Consider the following 21,830-nt stretch of genomic DNA (forward strand, 5'->3'; position numbering starts at 1 on the left):
TTGTAAGGGGAAGTGAAGAGAAAAATAAGATTAGCTAAGGGATTAGAATGGCAGTCAACATAAAAAGGAACTCAGAAGCCTTCTACTGGCATTGTAAAACTAAATAGTAAACGCATGCAAAGGATTAGGTCATGTTTAGGGATTAAGAAGGTGATGAAGGTGAGTGATCCACTCCTATCAGTCAAACCACTTAAAAGAGTGCAGACACCAGATGCTAACCTTACAACGTTGAAAGGTTGTAATGGCCAGTGAAACTGACCATCAAAGCACTTCAAATGGGTTTCATAGCAGCTACAGGCTCTGAGAGAAAGCAAGGGGTTCTCCCGGGAAATCCTGACAGATAATTTATAAAAGAGCACGCTAAAGAGGGCTTTTCACACCTGGGCCAATTCCTATTGTGGAATGGAGTGCTCCAGTGATCTTGAAGGCTTTCAAATGTCCAAGAAGTATGGATGTCAAAGTGACAAGGGCACTTCAAAGGTTTCAGACGACAGAGGCAATATTAAATAGCTTATCCCAGAATGGTGTCAGAATTCACCATCCTGAAACTGAACAACACCTTTCCCAGAGCAACAAGGATAAGTGCAGCCATTAAACCCCCGTCCCAAGGGAGAGCTCTGAGGTCAAGCCCTTTCCTCCAGCCAGAGCCCAGCTAATCCCCAGTCACTTGGGGAACTATCCCTCTGCAGCCTGGCAGCGGCAGAGGGGAAAATGGACACAACCTATCTCCTTGCCCCCCCTCAGGAGTGCAGGGCACCAGGTCAGGGTGTCACTGCCAGACTGCCAGGAGGCAATGCAAGGTTTGCACTGGGGGTCCTGAGAGAGGCCCCTTGGTGCCCTCCTTCTGCAGCCTAGTAGTAGCAAAGGGGCACATGGGCACACTATTTTACCTCTTGCACCCTCTTGGAGTACAAGGTGCCAGTTTTATGTTTCTCAGGACCTGCACCAAAGCCCACCTGGTGCGCTTCACTCTAAGAAGAGAGGGGTGGAGTGCATCACAGGAGTCCACGGAATCGGGGATTTTTAAATATCGGGTTCCCACCCACTCTGGGTGGAACCTGATAGAGGCTGGCAGGGTGGGCCAGGTGCATCACGATGAGATTGTCACCCAGCAGGAATCCAGGTTTAGGCCCGACTCAATGGGCTGTCAGGATTCCCGCCAAAGGCTAGCGGGCCCAGTGAATCCCTGTTTACATCTACTGGCTCCCCTTTATCCACCCTATTAGTTACACGCTTGAACTCTCCAATAAATGTGTCAAACTGAATTTCCATTTCACGTTAACTTGTTCTAATCTTACCATGGCCAGAATTCTCCGACCTCACCCACGGCCGGGATTCTCCTGTCCCACTGCAGTGAATGGAGGTTTTGGCTGAGCGCCGAATTCTCCGTTCTCGCTGGCAGTGGTGGCGGGCCATACGGCATCGCAGAATTCTGACCCATATTTTTTTCAGTGCACTTTTAAGGTTTCCCTAATAATATATTCCAGCACTTTCCCGATGGCTGATGTCAGGATATGTGGTCTGTAATTCCCTGTTTTCTCTCTCTATCCTTTCTTGAATAGTGGTGTTACATTTACTAACTTACAATCCACAGGAACTATTCCAGAATCTAAGAAAATCATAGCCAGCATCCACTATCTCTTCAGCTATTCTCTTTTACAACCTCAGGTGTAGGTCATCAGGTCCTGGACTTGTCAGAATTTAAGCCCCAGAGTTTGTCCAATATTTTTTCTCTCCTGATATTAATTTCCTCACTCTTACTGTCCCCTGAGGTTAACTTGTGTCTTCAACTATTAAGTCAACTATTATTCAACATATTCAACTATTGTTCTATTAAGAGACTTTTGGATAGGTTCATGGAGGTTAGTAAGATAGAGGGTTATAGATGAGCCTAGAAGGTAAGGAAATTGTTTGGCGCAACTTGTGGGCCGAAGGGCCTGTTTGTGCTGCAGCTTTTCTATGTTCTCTATGTTCTAACTATGAAGACAGGCACAAATGTTCATTCAAAATCTCTGCCATTTTCTCATTCCCCACAAAGGGTTTTCCTTCCTCTGCTTCTAAGGGATGAAAGTTTACAGACTTCCAACTGAATGTCATCATGCTGTATTTCACATAAGCACTGGGCAGTGGCCCGCCTGAATGCGGCCATGTACATGCTAATAACAGCACAGAGCTTATTTCCAAAGTACCAACTGACCTCCACTGGAGACATTCCCCAGAAATATGGGTTTTGTTTGAAGCTGATCAGATGGCTTATGATGCAATTGCTACTTTCGCCAGAAATCTGCTTGTCCAGGAGATCAGGAAGGTAAAACGTAGCAGAATGTGTACTCTGCACTGTGTTCTGAAAACCATAGTTTTGAGTCGTCTGGAGCTCCATTAGACTGGTGTTTACATAAAACTCTGACTGATTGTTTATTAACACGTATCTCTGAAAGACAAAAAATTAAAATAAAGTAAAGTTATTTCATTGCTTCAAATCCAAAATAAATCAGTTCAGTACAGCTTACAAAACAAACAAGCTTTTCCTGTAAACCTGCAAAATATTCTATTTTATAACTAATATAGTTGTCCTGAAAATCCAGTAGTCAGCGATCGCACAATCAGATCTGCTAGGCATCGCTACCACTGTTCCAGTGGTCATACCAGGTTTTTGGGGTCGGATAGAGTAAAGTCCTCTTTACTTCTTGCTCTGCCACTTTATGTTCAGCTCTCGTCCAACACTTGTTGCCCCTTGTAATGCTTTGCCCTTATATTGTGGCTTGTTGTGTTCTTCTCCCCTGGAGCTTTTCCATTTTTTATTCATGTTAGTCTTTTTTTGTGCGGAGTGGTAGACAAGGGTGTATTTGTGTGATGGGGGAAAAAAGGAAAAGAGGGTTCTTTGGTTCATGGGTACTTGGGGAAAAGGAGAAACTTGAGGATGGTTATAGAGAGATCACCTTATATAATGAAAGGTCTGACTGAAAACTGCAATGTGGAAGGGGAATAGGCCCCAGCCCTGTTCTTGCTGTTCTGGTAAATTTTCACTACAGTTACGGCTGATATATACCAAAAGTTCTGCAGATTTTGGGGGCCAGTATGATTGATTCAGCATCGTTCCCATTCACATCATATTTTAATAATCTCTCTGCATCTCAGAGCCACAGTCGCTTTTATTGGACCAATATGGGAGTTAAATCACAAATCCAAAGATGTGCAAGTTAGGTGGATTGGCCATGCTAAATTGCCCCTTACTGTCTAAAAATGTGTTGGTTACTTGGATTAGCCATGCTAAATGTGCACAGTATACTGGGAAATCTGTCAAGCAACACCCTCTGACCCCCCATACAGATATCACGTCCTCACGCCCTCCCCTCCCCCACCATGGACATTGCCCCTGCTCCTCAACATACCCACCTGCCCAATTGCTGACACCAACCCCCAATCGCCAGCCCCACTGACCAGCTCACACCCCCTCCTCCGATGCAGAGCTCCCCCCTTCCCTTCCCTCTTATGACCCTCCCTTTCTACAGACCTCCCCCACACTTGGCTCAGCCCCTCTTAGACCCTGCCCCCTGTCAGGCCCTACTCCCATCAGGCCTCGCCCATTGACACTGCCTGGTGCCAGTGGGCAGTGCCAGTGTGCCCACTGGGCACTGACAGGGTGGCTGCTGGGCACTGCCAGTGTGCCAGGTTGGCACTGCTCCATGACCACTGCCCAGCCCTGCCACCGGCCACTCGGGGGGGCTTCAACGGCCCCCAGTCCCAACGCTGTGATCATCACTCTTGGTCCCCATTCGTAGGGACCATCTGTGATCCCTACCAGTGAGGACCTCCACCGGCAATGTCTGAAACCTAAGTGAGCAGAGACTATACCGTCCCCGGCTCGCTAAACAAATTTAAATGATTGCATGAATATTAAAATCAGCCTCGCACCGCTGATAATGTCAATAAAAGTGGCCTGGAAAGATCGCAACCTGCCGGATATGAGGCACGATTCCCCTTATTGGCCACCCGCTTACATTTCCCACCCTGCTACGCTACTCGATCAGTGTAGCGGGGCAGGAAACTTCCGTCCATAGTATCAACTGCATTTCCATTGTGCACTATTTTAATCATGTTGTTCAAAAGTACAATCAGATAGCTTCAATGTGACTTCCATTTCCTTAGTACTGTCCTTTTTTATCCATTATATCCAAATTATTTCAAATTGTTTCCATAGAACAGCTGTTAGAGATCTATACTTGCTGCATTTGTTAATTCACCTTACTGAAATAATACATGTTAGCAAAGTTCCAAATCTCTGGAAATCCTTACTATATCACAAAATTTATTTTTAAAAATGGATCATTTATTAATTTCAATCCCATCTCCTTTAAGAATTATGGGTTGAGAGTAGGTACTTTAATTCACAAAGTATAGATCTGTCATAACTTTTATGCTGCCTAGGTCAAGTTCTGTAAGTAGTCTCACAACACCAGGTTAAAGTCCACCTGATGAAGGAGCAGTGGCCCGAAAGCTTGTGCTACCAAATAAACCTGTTGGACTTTAACCTGGTGTTGTGAGACTACTTACTGTGCTTACCCCAGTCCAACGCAGGCAGCTCCACTTCAGGTCAAGTTCTATTATTCCTTGAAATTTTCTTTTTTCTGCACACACATATTTTTCAAAACTCTTTATTGCTGCTTGAGGTATTTGCAGCAATTTACCTTCAATATTTCTCTTAATACATGTTTAGTTTTCCACCTTGCTTTTATAATGAAATTCTTCCACTCTTCCTTAGACACTACTCTCTACACACATACTTGACCACAATGGCTTCTGTTGCCATTGTTCTATTCTTAGTTGGCTGGAATTAGTTTCTATTTCAGCTTCATTAACATTTCCTTAAATATGTTTAGAAGTAATTTCACTTTTCGAACTTTAAAAGAGTAGCTTTCAATGTACCAGTCATTAATTGTTGTAATACCCTTATTGTCAGTATCCAGGGATAGTCAGAAGCTTTTCCCCAGGATGGAAGGGTCAATTACTAGGGGGCACAGGTTTAAGGTGCGAGGGGCAAGGTTTAAAGCAGATGTACGAGGCAGATTTTTTACACAGAGAGTAGTGGGTGTCTGGAACTCGTTGCCGGGGGAGGTTGTGGAAGCGGATACGGTAGTGACTTTTAAGGGGCGTCTTGACAAATACATGAATAGGATGGGAATAGAGGGATATGGTCCCCGGAAGGGTAGGGGTTTTAGTTCAGTCAGGCAGCATGGTCGGTGCAGGCTTGGTGGGCTGAAGGGCCTGTTCCTGTGCTGTAATTTTCTTTGTTCTTTGGAGCTGATACTGCCCAAGATTCACATTCTGGATGCTTTGCAAATGTCATGTATACCAACTAGATGTACTTCAAGATCCTATCTTCCCATCGTAGAATATCATTCTAAAATATATAACTTCCGATTGATTCTATGAATTTAATTTGGAAGAAACAAACATAATGATCAAACAAATATTACACAGAAGAACAATTTTGTAATTTCCAATAAAAATAGAACAACTTAGTTATTAACACCACTAATCGACAGGCAATAAATATAATCCTCTAGTGCAACTGATCTGCAATTTAATTAAATTTGAGTCTGAGGAGAAAAAGCAAAAGAACTATGGCTTCACATATTAACACAATAAATAATACGGCAATTGTCAGAGAGAGAGTATTATGGTGGGGGACGGATCATTTCAAGAATCTAATTGAAATACATGCTAGTATAATAATGAAGAAAAATAGTTGGTTGTAATCCTCAACTACCCTACATCTCTGAAGAATATTACAGCATTTACTCAAGATATTACCAATAATAGTTCATACCCCTATGAGGAATCTTGCAGTACTTACTAAAGATCTTACCAATAATAGTTCAGTTGTTGTTTTTAGACCTTCGAATAACAAGCTCTTTGACTTTGCTGTGCTGTTGTCAGTCACTCCCATTACATCAGCCACTACAAAGACAATTTTCTTCACTAATTCTTCATGCATTCTGAACTCTCCAGATTCTTTGAAAAGCTTGATCATGTCTTTGACTGTCCTTGTTACAATGAGTGCACTTTTCAAAGTTACCTTTAATATTTAAATCAAAAAGAAGGTATTTTTAAATTCAAGAAAAAACACTTCACATCATTACTTTTGACTTTTAAAAAAAAATAACAAATCCTCTCTTTAACAGTTTCATTTCATCACTAATGTTTAATTATTTTATGAAATCATTAATGATGGAAACATCAGGCAAATTGCTGTAGCCAATCATAAAATTATTAAATGCTCCTTCTCACTTTAGTTTACCAGTTAGTTAAAGAGCTACGTGAGAGCAGAGTAAATATTAAATTCAACACAATGTTTAACACACAGGCTTTGCCAATAATAAATGGTGAGCAAATATATTATCTATGACTGAACCAGATTTTCAGTTTGAGACCAGACAATATGATGAATTAACTGATTTCAGCTGACACAAAAGTAGGATACTAAAATTAGCCTGAGGTGAGATAGACTGCCCTGGACATCAAGGCAGCATTTGACCGAATGTGGCATCAAGGAATTTCAGCAAAACTAGAGTTAATGAGAATTGGGGGAAATTTGTCTCTGGTTGGAACACCACAAAGTAAGATGGTTATGGTGTTTGGACGTTAATGATTTCAGTTCCAGCATATCACTGCAAGAGTTCCTCGGGGTAGTGTCCCAGGTCCAACCATCTTCAGCTGCTTCACCAATGACTTTGCTTCCAATGTAAGATCAGAAGTGGGGATGTTCACTGATGACTGCACAATGTTCAGCACCATTCGAGACTCCTTTGATACTGGAGCAGTCCATGATCATCTTCAACAAGAGAGAATCTAACCATTTTCCCTTGACATTCAATTACATTACCATCGCTGAATCCCTCGCTATCAACATCCTTGGGGTTACCATTGACCAGAAACTTGAACTGGACCAGCCGGACAAATACTGTGGTTACAAGAACAGGTCAGAGGCCAGGAATCCTGCGGCGAGTAACTCACTTCCTGATTCCCAAAGCCTGTCCACCATCAAAAAGTCACAAGTCAAGAGTGTGATGGAATACTTTCCACTTGCCTGAATGGATGCAACTCCAACAACACCGAAGAAACTTGACACCATCCAGGCCAGAGCAGCCCACTTGATTGGCATCTCTTCCACAAACATTCACTCCCTCCACCAATGATGCACACTGGCAGCAGTATGTACCATCCACAAGGTGCACTGCAGGAACTCACCAAGGCTCCTTGGACAGCTCTTTGCAAACACATGACCACCGTCATCAAGTAGGACAAGAGCATCAGACAAATGGGACTACCACCTGTAAGTTCCTTCCAAGCCACACATCGTCCTGACTTGAAACTCTATCGTGTTCCTTCACTATCGTGGGGTCAAAATCCTGGAACTCACTCCCGAACAGCACTCTGGGTATACCCACACCACATGGACTACAGCAGTTCAATTAGGCAGCTCACCACCACCTTCTCAAGGATAATTAGGAATAGGCAATAAACTAGGGCAGCACAGTGGTTAGCACTGCTGCCTCACAGCGCCAGGGACCTGGGTTCAATTCCAGCCTCGAGTGACTGTGTGGAGTTTGCACGTTCTCCCTGTGTCTGTGTGGGTTTCCTCCGGGTGCTCCGGTTTCCTCCCACAGTCCAAAGGTGTGCAGGTTAGGTTGATTGACAATGCAAAACTGACCCTTAGTATCAGGAGAGATTAGCAGAGTAAATACGTGGGGTTATGGGGATAGGGCTTGGGTGGAATTGTGTTGTGTTGTTGATGCAAGGCTCGATGGGCCTAATGGCCTCCTTCTGCACTGTAGGAATTCTATGATTCTATGAAATGCTGGCCTAGCCAGTGATGCCCACATCCCATGAATGGATACAAGAAGCACCTGAGCATTACAGGGGAGGGTGGGAATGCAAACAAAAATCAAACCAGTCATTGTGGTTGTTTGCAATCCACTGCCTCCTGTTGCTAAGTACATATGTGTAGTCTTGTCTTCAGATGAAGACTGGATCAGGCCGGTTATTTTCTTCTGCATAGTTAAATCTTGCCCATACTCATATACACAGTACTAATTCTGAGTGGGCTAGTTTTAATTTTGGAACAAATTCACATACTGGGAGCCAAAAAAGGAGCTATTGTGACAGATGACCTACAGCTTTTCACAAAAGGTTATGCTGTAAGGAGAGTCTTAAAATAGAAAAGTGAGGTAGAGTGGTACAGAGGTGTGGGAAGGTTAATCCAATGAGTTTGGGACTGTAGCAACTGAAGAGTGTGATGGAATACTTTCCACTTGCCTGGATGAATGCAATGATGGCGTGATTGAAATCGGAAATGCTCAAGAAACCAAAATTAGGGGAAGGCAATCATAGCCCCAGTCTGCAAACACAGGGATGAATGAGGAACGGGGCATGATGCGAGTTAAGAATGGGCAATGGACTTTTGGACTGACATCAAGTTTAAGGAGGATAGAATACAGGAGACCAGCCAGCAGTGCACTAGAATAGGCAAGGTTGGCATGAATGAGGGTTTCAGCAACAGATGAGTTGAGGCAGGAGTGAAGCTGGGCAATAAACATAGAACATAGAACATAGAACATAGAACATTACAGCGCAGAACAGGCCCTTCGGCCCACGATGTTGTGCCGAGCTTTGTCTGAAACCCAGATCAAGCTATTTCCTCCCTATCATCCCGAAGTACTCCATGTGCCTATCCAATAGCTTCTTAAATGTTCCTAAAGTTTCTGACTCCACTATCCCTGCAGGCAGTCCATTCCACACCCCAACCACTCTCTGAGTAAAAAACCTACCTCGGACATCCTTCCTATATCTTCCACCATGAACCCTATAGTTATGCCCCCTAGTTACTGCTCCATTCACCTGAGGAAATTGTCTTTGAACGTTCACTCTATCTATCCCCCTCATCATATTATAAACCTCTATCAAGTCTCCTCTCAACCTCCTCCGCTCCAAAGAGAAAAGCCCAAGTTCCCTCAACCTTTCCTCATAAGACCTACCCTCCAAACCAGGCAGCATTCTGGTAAATCTCCTTTGCACTCTTTCCAGCGCTTCCACATCCTTCTTATAGTGAGGTGACCAGAACTGCACACAATATTCCAAATGTGGTCTCACCAAGGTCCTGTACAGTTGCAGCATAACCCCACGGCTCTTAAACTCAAACCCCCTGTTAATGAACGCCAACACACTATAGGCCTTCTTCACGGCTCTATCCACTTGAGTGGCAACCTTCAGAGATCTATGGATATGAACCCCAAGATCTCTCTGTTCCTCCACATTCCTCAGAACCCTACCTTTGACCCTGTAATCCACATTTAAATTTGTCCTACCAAAATGAATCACCTCGCATTTGTCAGGGTTAAACTCCATTTGCCATTTTTCAGCCCAGCTCTGCATCCTATCTATATCTCTTTGCAGCCTACAACAGCCCTCCACCTCATCCACTACTCCACCAATCTTGGTGTCATCAGCAAATTTACTGATCCACCCTACAGCCCCCTCCTCCAAGTCATTTATAAAAATTACAAATAGCAGAGGACCAAGCACTGATCCCTGTGGCACTCCGCTGGTAACCCGTTTCCAGTCCGAAAATTTTCCATCCACCACCACCCTCTGTCTTCTGTTAGATAGCCAGTTACCTATCCAATCGGCCAAACTTCCCTCTATCCCACACATCCTTACTTTCTTCATAAGCCGACCGTGGGGGACTTTATCAAACGCCTTACTAAAATCCATGTATATGACATCAACTGCACTACCTTCATCTACACACTTAGTTACCTCCTCAAAAAATTCTATCAAATTTGTGAGGCAAGACTTGCCCTTCACAAATCCGTGCTGACTATCCCGGATTAAGCTGCATCTTTCTAAATGGTCGTAAATCCTATCGCTAAGGACCTTTTCCATCAACTTACCGACCACCGAAGTAAGACTAACCGGCCTATAATTACCAGGGTCATTTCTATTCCCTTTCTTAAACAGAGGAACCACATTCGCCACTCTCCAGTCCTCTGGCACCACCCCCATGGACAGTGAGGACTCAAAGATCAATGCCAAAGGCTCTGCTATCTCATCCCTCGCCTCCCAAAGAATCCTAGGATATATTTCATCAGGCCCAGGGGACTTATCAACTTTCAGTTTATTCAAAATTGCTAGTACATCTTCCCTCCGAACATCTACTTCCTCCAGCCTATCAGCCTGTGACACCATCTCTTCCTCAAAAACATGGCCCCTCTCCTTGGTGAACACCGAAGAAAAGTATTCATTCATCACCTCTCCTATCTCTTCTGACTCCATGCACAAATTCCCACTGCCGTCCTTGACCGGCCCCAGCCTCACCCTGGTCATTCTTTTATTCCTCACATAAGAGTAAAAAAGAGTAAAAGAGTGCAGAGAAGGTTCACAAGGATGTTCCCGGGACTTGAGAAGCTGAGTTACAGAGAGAGATTGAATAGGTTGGGACTTTATTCCCTGGAGCGTAGAAGATTGAGGGGAGATTTGATAGAGGTGTATAAGATTTTGATGGGTATAGATAGAGTGAATGCAAGCAGGCTTTTTCCGCTGAGGCTAGGGGAGAAAAAAACCAGAGGGCATGGGTTAAGGGTGAAAAGAGAAAAGTTTAAAGGGAATATTAGGGGGGGCTTCTTCACGCAGAGAGTGGTGGGAGTGTGGAATGAGCTGCCAGATAAAGTGGTAAATGCGGGGTCACTTTTAACATTTAAGAAAAACTTGGACGGGTTCATGGATGAGAGGGGTGTGGAGGGATATGGTCCAAGTGCAGGTCAGTGGGACTAGGCATAAAATGGTTCGGCACAGACAAGAAGGGCCAAAAGGCCTGTTTCTGAGCTGTAATTTTCTATGGTTCTAATAAAGTAGTTTATTTATCAGTCACAAGTAAGGCTTACATTAACACTGCAATGAAGTTACTGTGAAGTTTCCTTAGTCCCCACATTCCGGTGTCTGTTCAGGTCAATGCACCTAACCAACATGTCTTTCAGTCTGTGGGAGGAAACCAGAGCACCCAGAGGAAACCCATGCAGACAGGGGGAGAACGTGCAAACTCCACGCAGACAGTGACCCAAGCTGGGAATCGAATCCGGGTCCCTGGCGCTGAGGCAGCAGTGCTAACAACTGTGCCAAGGAGGTCAGAAGAATAAACTGGAGAAAAGAGTTTTTATTTGATCAAACACATTGTTAAGTGAATGAAAGCTCCTTTACCTCATTGGTTATATTAACAAGGTCATGCAGCACAGATACAGTTTCCATCAAATCCCTCTGGAATGAAAAAAGAAAATCAAGCTTGTACAAAAGGTGTCAACGGTAAACCAAACCTCAACTGTCACCCTTTGAGAAAACCAACAAACACAGTCACCTAATTTTTACACAGAATCTGCAGTTATTTCAAAGCTACGTTAGACAATGAGGTGAATTCATGTGAAAATCAGTTTATTTCCATTCTTACGGTCTCTAATCGACCTGACTCTTTCTTCAGTTATTCTTTTGCTATTTTTGTATTTATAGATTGGGGTTTTTAATCAACACCAAAACAAAAATGGCATCCAGCTGTATTCAACATATCCGTTTTCCCCAGATAAAGGGAACTTTTAAGGGAGGGGATTTAATATTCCGCGAAAATAGGAACAAATCCTAGCAATATACTAAAACTGACAACAGGGCTGAAGAACAGTATTTAATACAGAATTAGTGGAAAAGAACTGGAAAAAATGATTCACCTTCTACAATTGAAGCATGAAGCACATTGCACAACTTCTCAACAGCCTCCATCATAAGTTGCATTATTCAAGTTAAGGCAATAGAAATTTTAATGTAAAATAGAAATTAAATTGCTGGATTAACAATTACGTTACTGTAATTGTAAATCCAGTCCTTTCTTTAATTCTAGCACAATTACCATAAAAGCAAACATACCACACATGGTACTTTGAAGAATTAGTTTCATCCAGGCAGACACAATTTAAGGTTAACCATACCTGACTAGATATAGTTAGACTGCAAAGAGCTTTTATTAATGCATTTCTGGTCTGCATCTGAAAATCCTTTGTGCTACCTCTCTCTTTATGGAAGCGATAGAGAACCCTGGCCAACAATAGGATGTAATTTTTTGTTTCTTTTTGGTTTCCCATCAGCATGATAATTGAAAGGTTCTGAAGACCTTGCGTGTACCTGAATAAGGAGGGAAAGAGTTACCTTTACTCATCATGGTGATATACCAACCTCACTTAATTTCTGTAATGCATAATGTAATATAAGTCAAAGTATTTATTAGTGCACTGATAATTTAATAAAACTAAATATATATATAGATGATGGCTGTTTTTGAATAAAAATGCTCTGTAATGCTTTGTAGTACTCATGGTAAAAAAATATTTCTGCCACTTTGAGATTTTCCTGACATGTATCATTTCATTTGCCCTCAGTTTAAACAGATGCAAAATTAAAATCATCACAGGGATTGGAAACAAGATTCACTCTTCAGAATGGATTCAGTTACTCACAGTTCTTCATCTGTTTTAATGCTTGGCAAAACAACTGGAGTAACTGAACATGGCTTGGTTTTAGATCCAAGTAAATCGGTAATCACAGTGTTGATTGTCACTACAAAAGTAAAGGAATACGAGCAGAGACTTTTCATCGATTTATTATGGGCAGCGTGATACAGTAATACAACAGAGCGAAACAATTCAGTATGATAATGTTGCATAGAATCTTACAGTGCATAAGGAGGCCATTCAGCCCATACCGACTACAATACCACCCAGAGACCATCACCACAACCTCATGCATTTACCCTAGGTAGTCCCCCTGACACTAAAGGGCAATTTAGCATGGTCAATCCACCTAACCCGCATATCTTTGGAGTGTGGGAGGAAATCAGAGCACTTGAAGGAAACCCACACTGACACGGGGAGAATTTGCAAATTCCACACAGACAGTGACCCAAGCTGGGAATCGAACGCACGTCCCTGGCTCTATGAGGCAGCAGTGCTAACCACTGTGCCACCATGCCATACATTGAATTTGGTGTCTTGTTACTGTTGGGTTACTGGACTTGTAACAGGCACGATTCAAATTCCATCCGGGCAGCTGGAGAATTTAAATCAAATTAAAACAAATAAACTTTGGAATAAAAAGCTCGTATCAGTAATTGTGACCGTGAATGAACAGTTTGTTGTTAAAAACCTATCTGCTTCACGAATGTCCTTTGGAGAAGGAATTCACCTCCCTTTCCAGACCTCCATTTAACTCCAGACCCACAGAAATATGAACTTCCCTCTGAAATGCCTGGCGAGCTACTAAGTCAGGAATGTAGTTAACTATCATCTTCCCGAGGACAATTAAGGATGGGCAATAAGTGCTGGCCTTTCCGGAGACACCCACAACTATGAATAAATTTTTAAAAACTACAAGAAATTACATTCTTGGTTTTTCAAACATTAAACTCGTGGATATGCAATTGGGGAAACATGAAGTCGAAAACAAGAAGGAAAAATGAACAAAGTAAAGCATCAAGTGGTTGATCACTAAACTTTTCGGCTCCTTTTGCCAAATTCAACTCTTGTTAAAGAAGATTGCATGAAGGCCAGTAGCACCAGCAGAATTTATTAATTTGCTCGAGTTCTTCAAAGATGTAAGACCCCTCGTCAGACCCCACTTGAAGTACTGTGCTCAGTTCTGGTCGCCACACTATAGGAAGGATGTGGAAAAGATTGAAAGGGTGCAGAGGAGATTTACAAGGATGTTGCCTGGATTGAGTGGCATGCCTATGAGGATAGGCTGAGGGAGCTCGGTCTTTTCTCCTTGGAGAGACGAAGGATGAGAGGAGACCTAATAGAGGTGTATAAGATGTTGAGAGGCATAGATCGGGTGGACTCTGAGGCTTTTTCCCAGGGTGGAAATGGCTGCTACAAGTGGACACAGGTTTAAGGTGCTCGGGGGTAGGTACAGGGGAGATGTTAGGGGTAAGTTTTTCACACAGAGGGTGGTGGGCGAGTGGAATCGGCTGCCGTCAGTGGTGGTGGAGGCGAACTCAATAGGGTCTTTTAAGAGACTCCTGGATGAGTACATGGAGCTTAATAGGATGGAGGGTTATAGGTAGGTCTAGAAGGTAGGGATGTGTTCGGCACAACTTGTGGGCCGAAGGGCCTGTTTGTGCTGTAGTTTTTCTATGTTTCTATGTGACAAGCAAGGTGGGTAATGGGGATCCTGTAGATGTAGTATATCTGGACTTCCAGAAGGCATTTGATAAGGTGCCACACAAAAGGTTAATACTCAAGGTTAATTCACATGGAATTAGGGGTAATTTATTAGCTTGGATAGAGGACAGGCTAACCAACAGAAGGCAGAGAGTTGGGATAAATGGGTCGTTCTTTGGTTGGCAGGATGTAACTAGTGGGTGCCACAGGATTCGGTCCTCGACCCCAGCTATTTACAATCTATATTAATGATTTGGATGCAGGACTAGTAGGTACCATAGCCAAATTTGTAGATGACACTAAAATAGGTGGGATAATAAGTTACGATAATGAAATATGTAATTTACAAATGGATATTGATAAGTTAAGTGAATGGAGCAAAATTTTGCCGATGGAGTTCAACGTAGGTAAGTGTGAGGTTATCTATTTTGGTAGGAAAAGTACTGAGGCAAATTATTATCTAAATGGAGAGAAACTTTGGAGTATTTTGGTGCAGGAGAATGTGTGTATATACAATGTGTGTAGATACAGTGTGTATAGATACAGTATATATAGTGTGTGATATAGTACATATAGTATAGGGACTGAATTGCCTACTCCTGCTCCTAGTTTTTATGGTACAGGCTAGAATAGTGCAAAGTTACACAGAAACACGCGTGAAACACAAACAACTTGCTATTGCTAAGATCTCAGATTCTTAACTAAGCCACATCAAATGGCAGTTCTAATGTAGAATTTAATACTACAAATGAATAAACTTCCAACTTAAAAGACCGGAAATTCTCCTTCAATGATCGCGAATGAAAAGGTTAACTTGTGATAGGTTTTCTCACACCTGAACTTACTAAAAAAATATGCTATTATTATCGTTTATATCTTAAGTGCATTGAATGAGCCAATCCTTAAAGCGAAGTTTAGAAGATGACAATATTTTAAATCCATTTTGAAAAGATTATATTAGGTCCCTTAACCACCACCCATCCCTCCTCCAGCTATTCGCTCAGTAAATGTACAACCTTAGGATCCTACTTTACCCAAAGCCAAGTTTCAAACTCCTGTAATCCAGACCACTGTTTTTCAACATCTACAATAGGCCTGCTTCCCCTGAATTCTCAACCATGCCTTCGCCACCTCTGCATTTCTCAAGTCATAATTAGGCACCTTAACACACTGTTTATATCAAATTCTCAATGTAATTGGAAGCTGTTGTTTAGATGGGACTTACACTTATATCCATCAGTTGCTTCACCAGCAGGCAAATTAAAGTAGTACTCATGATCCCTTCCATCATATAGGACGGTTTCAGTTGAATTGCCAATGCTGTAGCTGTACTCATAATGCAGATCCTACAGTGAGATGAAAAATTTCCAGTCCAAACACAATAGTTTCAAGACATCAATATTTTTAAGTTAATCAGAGTTGGCAAGATAACTAATAAAAGTACATTGTTCTGAACCCTGAGAAGTACACAATACAGGGTCATAGGATGTATGAGTTGGGAACAAAAAATATCAAAGAAAGCAGAACTCAGTCTGACCTGATATTGCAGGACTTAAAAAATCATATTGGAATGGCAATCATTTTTGCCAAATGCCAATGTTTAGTTACAAAGGACCATTTTTATATCTTTACTATATATAATATATATATATATCATTACAACCTTCCTATTTTTGATTGACCAACATATCTAGGGAGAGCACTGAAGGTAATTGCTGTATTTTGAAAATAGCAGGTCATACTACCGTGAGGGTATTGAATGATCTCCCTGGGGAGGCGATGGCCTAGTGATATTATCGCTAGACTATTAATACAGAAACTCAGCTAATGTTCTGGGGATCCAGGTTTGAATCCTGCCACAACAGATGGAAATTGAATTTGATTTCAATTTTTAAAAAATCTGGAATTCAGAATCTATTGATGACCATGAAATCATTATTGATTGTCGGAAAAACCCATCTGGTTCACTAATGTCCTTTAGGGAAGGAAATCTGCCATCCTTACCTGGTCTGGCCTACATGTGACTCCAGAGCCACAGCAATGTGATTGATTCTCAACTGCCCTCTGAACAAGCACAGCTAGGAATGGGCAATAAATGCTGGCCAGTCAGCGACGCCCATGTCCCACAAATGAATAGAAAAATAATATTAATGTTGTAATTATAGTGAGGATAGTATATCACAGGAATGTTGAACTTAAACTACCTGGGGCAGGTTTAGATGGCAAATGACTAAAATACCTCATAATCCCTCAACTTAAAAACAAAATGTCTTGAATGTTGGAAATCAGTAAATGTGGGAATTTTCTTTGGGTCTGGCAGCATCTGTGGAGGTAGAAATCATAGATGTTGCTAGAGTGACTGAGTATTTCTAGCATTATCTGTTTTATTCCATAATTCCTTAAAACTGGAATGCTGACAATGGATACCTTTTATAAAAACGATGTTCCAAATAATTATTAATTTTGAGTTGTTGAAAGCCACTGAACAGTGGTAAAAACAGAAGAACTAACCTGAAAGGGGCACACAACCAACAGTATGGGGAAATTAGATTTTATTAATGAATGATGAAAGAGGTTGAATGTCTTGTCAAAAGGAAGAAGGAAGCGTATGTAAGGATGAGAAAACAAGGTTCAATTGGGTCGATTGAGGGTTACAAGTTAGCAAGGAATGAGCTGAAAAACAAACAAAGAACAAAGAACAGTACAGCACAGGAAACAGGCCCTTCGGCCCTCCAAGCCTGTGCCGCTCCTTGGTCCAACTAGACCAATCGTTTGTATCCCTCCATTCCCAGGCTGCTCATGTGACTATCCAGGTAAGTCTTAAACGATGTCAGCGTGCCTGCCTCCACCACCCTACTTGGCAGCGCATTCCAGGCCCCCACCACCCTCTGTGTAAAAAACGTCCCTCTGATGTCTGAGTTATACTTCGCCCCTCTCAGCTTGAGCCCGTGACCCCTCGTGATCGTCACCTCCGACCTGGGAAAAAGCTTCCCACTGTTTACCATATCTATACCCTTCATAATCTTGTATACCTCTATTAGATCTCCCCTCATTCTCCGTCTTTCCAAGGAGAACAACCCCAGTCTACCCAATCTCTCCTCATAGCTAAGACCCTCCATACCAGGCAACATCCTGGTAAACCTTCTCTGCACTCTCTCCAATGCCTCCACGTCCTTCTGGTAGTGCGGCGACCAGAACTGGACGCAGTACTCCAAATGTGGCCTAACCAGCGTTCTATACAGCTGCATCATCAGACTCCAGCTTTTATACTCTATACCCCGTCCTATAAAGGCAAGCATACCATATGCCTTCTTCACCACCTTCTCCACCTGTGTTGCCACCTTCAAGGATTTGTGGACTTGCACACCTAGGTCCCTCTGTGTTTCTATACTCCTGATGACTCTGCCATTTATTGTATAACTCCTCCCTACATTATTTCTTCCAAAATGCATCTTTATTCTTTACCATTTAAAAGGGAGAATATAATGGAGCATTTCTTCAAGGTTTGAGCAGTAACATTGTGTACTCTGCTATGTTCCAATCAAAACTAGTTAGTGAAGGAGGACTCTGGAATCAATCTTTCAGTCATTTATTTACAGAGTACAACATTGCAAGCACACACTTCCTAACTCAATCACGCCACAGTTCCATTAAGTGTTTCATTACATGCGCTCAAGTTAAACCACAATTAATGCTCTCCACCTGTTTATAATTAAACACAACTATATTTGATCTGATTTGATTTATTATTGTCACATGTATTAGCAAACAGTGAAAAGTATTGTTTCTTGCACACCATACAGACAAAGCATACCGTTCATAGAGAAGGAAACCAACTACAGTTGATAGAACATGCACCATACATTTAGCAAAGGAATGCTTTCTGAAGTGGTGACTTGTTATTTTTTTAACACTACAAACTCACCTTCCTCCCAGAAGTACAGAATATGCTATAATGTGTCAGAATCTCTGATCCAATGCTGGGTCGCACTTCACATGTCAAACCTCGAGGGGCTTCATTAATGAAGAGAAGTAGCTGTGCTTTTCCTGTTTCGCTCTGGTCTTCGACTGGAGAAGCAGACAGTGTACAGGGACAACAGCATAAAATTTTACAATCTCAGCAAAAACACAACATCTGTGGGGCATCAGACCAAAGTGGAGTTGAAAACGCTTACAATATTCTCACTTACCAACAATGACTTCTATCATGTAAATCTTCTTACTTTTTAGGCTGAAAGGTTTAAATGTTAAAGTCTGTGATTTTATACCTGTGGAAAAAGGCAAAGCCATGACTGAGTCATTGTTAGTGTAGCAGAAAAGCGAAAACTTATTTGTTCAACACAACACTGTTATTCACAGCTAAAATAAAGTGAGTATTAATGTATAACCAAATATTAAAATGAAATTATTTAGCATTTCAGTCATTTTAACTTGATCTTATTTGCTGTCTAGTTTTCCAGTTGTCTCTGCCTGCACTGCATCCTCTCCTGAATGCGGTAACTGATACAAGAATACAGCTCCATAAACACCAGTTACTCTCCAATTGTTCAAATGGGTTTTCATTCTTCATATGTGAACTTAGAAGTTGAGTATCAGAAAGATGGCAGTGCGAGGGAGCTGGGGGCATCAAATCTAAAACCAATTTTGAAGTCTAATAAAAAGATAGGCACCAAGTCAGTTGGTATTGCATTCTACTAATTTTCAAGAACTACAGCCTTTGTAATGGATTTAATGGATTCAAGAGGTGACTAGAAGTAGCACTTGGGCGAATGAGATCAAAGGTTGTGGGGAGAAAGCAGGATTAGGCTATTGAGTTGGACGATCAGCCATGATTGTGATGAATGGCAGAGAAGGCTCGAAGGGCCAAATGGCCTCCTCCTGCTCCTGTCTTCGATGCCGATGTCTAACCTTCTAATGTCCACAGGTTGGTTCACTGGCATGGGTATTGCCCGATTGTAAGGACCACAGCTAACTACACATGGCATCCGAGCTAAAAGGTTACTAACCCAGTTAGTCCAGGGAAAAAGGTAGGTTACTAAACCAGCAAGTTGTCTAAAAGAAGCGTTCCTTCTGCAGCCGTTCATTCATTTAATGGGCAGAAATCTACTAAGTTGGCTGGAACTGGACAAGAACCTGAGTTACACCGTATGCTTCACAATGGGCTGTTGAATGCACAGCCTTACTCCAGCAATTGGCAGAGCAGAACCAATGAACCAAAGAATCCATAAACTAAGGCATCCCAAGCTATGTTTCCCTCAGTGAGGATTGATATATGTTATGCAACAACATGCCAGGTCAGATCATAGCCAGAAGTGGGGCATAACTCAGAATCCAGGTGAAGGTTAAAGGTTGGTGAAAGTAATATTTTTTTGGTGCCTTTTGCACCAAAAGGGCCATAGACACAGCCATTTCCTCTTCCTGAGCAAGGAAAGATTAGACATGCCAACCTGTTGGACCATCTCTGACCTTCTTTGTGATACCAAGACTATATCAGGCACTCTATACTCCATGAGCTTGTGGATGCTTGCCATTGGCACAGAAATCAGGGAATAACTCCCTGTTTCTGGAATACTCACCATGGTAGAGGTAGTGAAGGTTCCCAAGTGGCACATCTCAGCAGTTACATTGGAACACACCATTGCATATTTACGTGGAAAAGTACCTTAATACACCTCACGTTTTGTTCCCTTTTCTGTTTTCAAACTATTTACCTGTTGTGGTGTATGTTTCAAACTTCATATCATTAATGGCTACTTTTGTCCACTCTATCATGGGAATGGGTTTTAATGCAGGTGGACGCTGTATGTCTGGAAGAACATCATCACCATCTCCTTCTTCTGATCCAAAACTGGATCCTCCAGATGGATCTGTACCAGTCCCAGTGCCTAAACTACTCCCACTGGATCCACCTCCTGTAACTCAGTAAAACAGATTACAATAGTTTAAAAAAATCAAAAATGAGTCTTAGAACAAAGAACAAAGAACAGTACAGCACAGGAAACAGGCCCTTCGGCCCTCCAAGCCTGTGCCGCTCCTTGGTCCAACTAGACCAATCGTTTGTATCCCTCCATTCCCAGGCTGCTCATGTGACTATCCAGGTAAGTCTTAAACGATGTCAGCGTGCCTGCCTCCACCACCCTACTTGGCAGCGCATTCCAGGCCCACACCACCCTCTGTGTAAAAAACGTCCCTCTGATGTCTGAGTTATACTTCGCCCCTCTCAGCTTGAGCCCGTGACCCCTCGTGATCGTCACCTCCGACCTGGGAAAAAGCTTCCCACCGTTCACCCTATCTATACCCTTCATAATCTTGTATACCTCTATTAGATCTCCCCTCATTCTCTGTCTTTCCAAGGAGAACAACCCCAGTCTACCCAATCTCTCCTCATAGCTAAGACCCTCCATACCAGGCAACATCCTGGTAAACCTTCTCTGCACTCTCTCCAATGCCTCCACGTCCTTCTGGCAGTGCGGCGACCAGAACTGGACGCAGTACTCCAAATGTGGCCTAACCAGCGTTCTATACAGCTGCAGTGAAGTGAAACATTGATTTAATTGAAACATAGAATGGTTATAGTACAAAATTAGGCCTTTCAGCCCATTATGTCCATGCCAGCTCTCTGCAACAGCATTACAGCTCATTGCACTCACTTCCCTTTCTCTCTGGTCCTGCAGTGCTTTGTCTTCAGGTGCTTATCCAACTCCCGTTTCAAAGACCCAACTGTATTTGCCTCCACCACACTCTTCAGTAATACTTTTCAAACCACTTGGTGCATAAAAATGCTGCTCTTGCCATCATCAGTTCCTTTGCCAATCCTGTTTCATCTGTGCCCTCTGCTTCTTGACCCTTCCACCAATGGGCAGTTTCTCTATATCTACTCTGTCTAGATCTTCATAATTTGAACACTGCTCATAAAAACATGTTGAGCAAACCATTTTTGAATTTATTTACAGATGCATAATATAATAACTGACATCACGAAAATGTGTCAGAGTTATAAGAAAAACTCAGAAATTATGTGTCAAAGTTATAAGAAAAACAATACAATGTTCATTCTTCTGGATCCCAGCTCACTCCAGCCTCAGAAACAAAATCATGTTTCTCTATGAAGAAGGTATCCTTATAAATCACCATACAATCATAGAACTCCTACAGTGCAGAAAGAGGCCATACGGCCCATCAAGCCTGCACCGACAACAATCCCATCCAGGCCCTAACCCCGTAACCCCACTTATTACCCTGCTAACCTACCTGAAACTAAGGGGATGATTTTACCATTGTGTAGCGTCCGTTTGGTAAATTTGGTAAGGTTGACGCTTCCGCATCAGTTCGTACTTCACCAAGGCATGAAATGGCCATGATCGGGAACCCACCTAAATGGGCGCAACGTCCATTTAAATAAATCTGCATGTCAATTTAGCATGGCCAATCAACCTAACCCGTACATCTTTGCCGTGTGGGAGGAAACTGGTGCACTCGGAGGAAACCCACGCTGACAGAGGGAGAATGTGCAAACTCCACACAGACAGTGACCCAAGGCCGGAATTGAACCTGGCACTGTGAGGCAGCAATGCGAAC

The 21,830-nt window shown here is 42.5% G+C and overlaps 1 protein-coding gene across 1 annotated transcript in view; it reads right to left on the reverse strand.

Annotated features, from left to right (window-relative positions):
- pkd1l1 (polycystin 1 like 1, transient receptor potential channel interacting) overlaps positions 1 to 21,830 on the reverse strand; it is a 119,781-nt gene that overhangs the window by 73,348 nt on the left and 24,603 nt on the right. The window contains exons 14-22 of the mRNA XM_078200424.1: positions 19,964 to 20,164; positions 18,443 to 18,520; positions 18,178 to 18,320; positions 15,478 to 15,598; positions 12,555 to 12,654; positions 12,030 to 12,222; positions 11,257 to 11,313; positions 5,870 to 6,079; positions 2,198 to 2,431 (exon numbers count right to left, since the gene is read on the reverse strand). Of these exons, the coding sequence (XP_078056550.1) occupies positions 2,198 to 2,431; positions 5,870 to 6,079; positions 11,257 to 11,313; positions 12,030 to 12,222; positions 12,555 to 12,654; positions 15,478 to 15,598; positions 18,178 to 18,320; positions 18,443 to 18,520; positions 19,964 to 20,164 (1,337 nt within the window). The remainder of the gene's footprint in view (positions 1 to 2,197; positions 2,432 to 5,869; positions 6,080 to 11,256; positions 11,314 to 12,029; positions 12,223 to 12,554; positions 12,655 to 15,477; positions 15,599 to 18,177; positions 18,321 to 18,442; positions 18,521 to 19,963; positions 20,165 to 21,830) is intronic.

The sequence above is a fragment of the Mustelus asterias genome, chromosome 2 (assembly GCF_964213995.1).
Source record: "Mustelus asterias chromosome 2, sMusAst1.hap1.1, whole genome shotgun sequence".
NCBI classification, from domain to species: domain Eukaryota; kingdom Metazoa; phylum Chordata; class Chondrichthyes; order Carcharhiniformes; family Triakidae; genus Mustelus; species Mustelus asterias.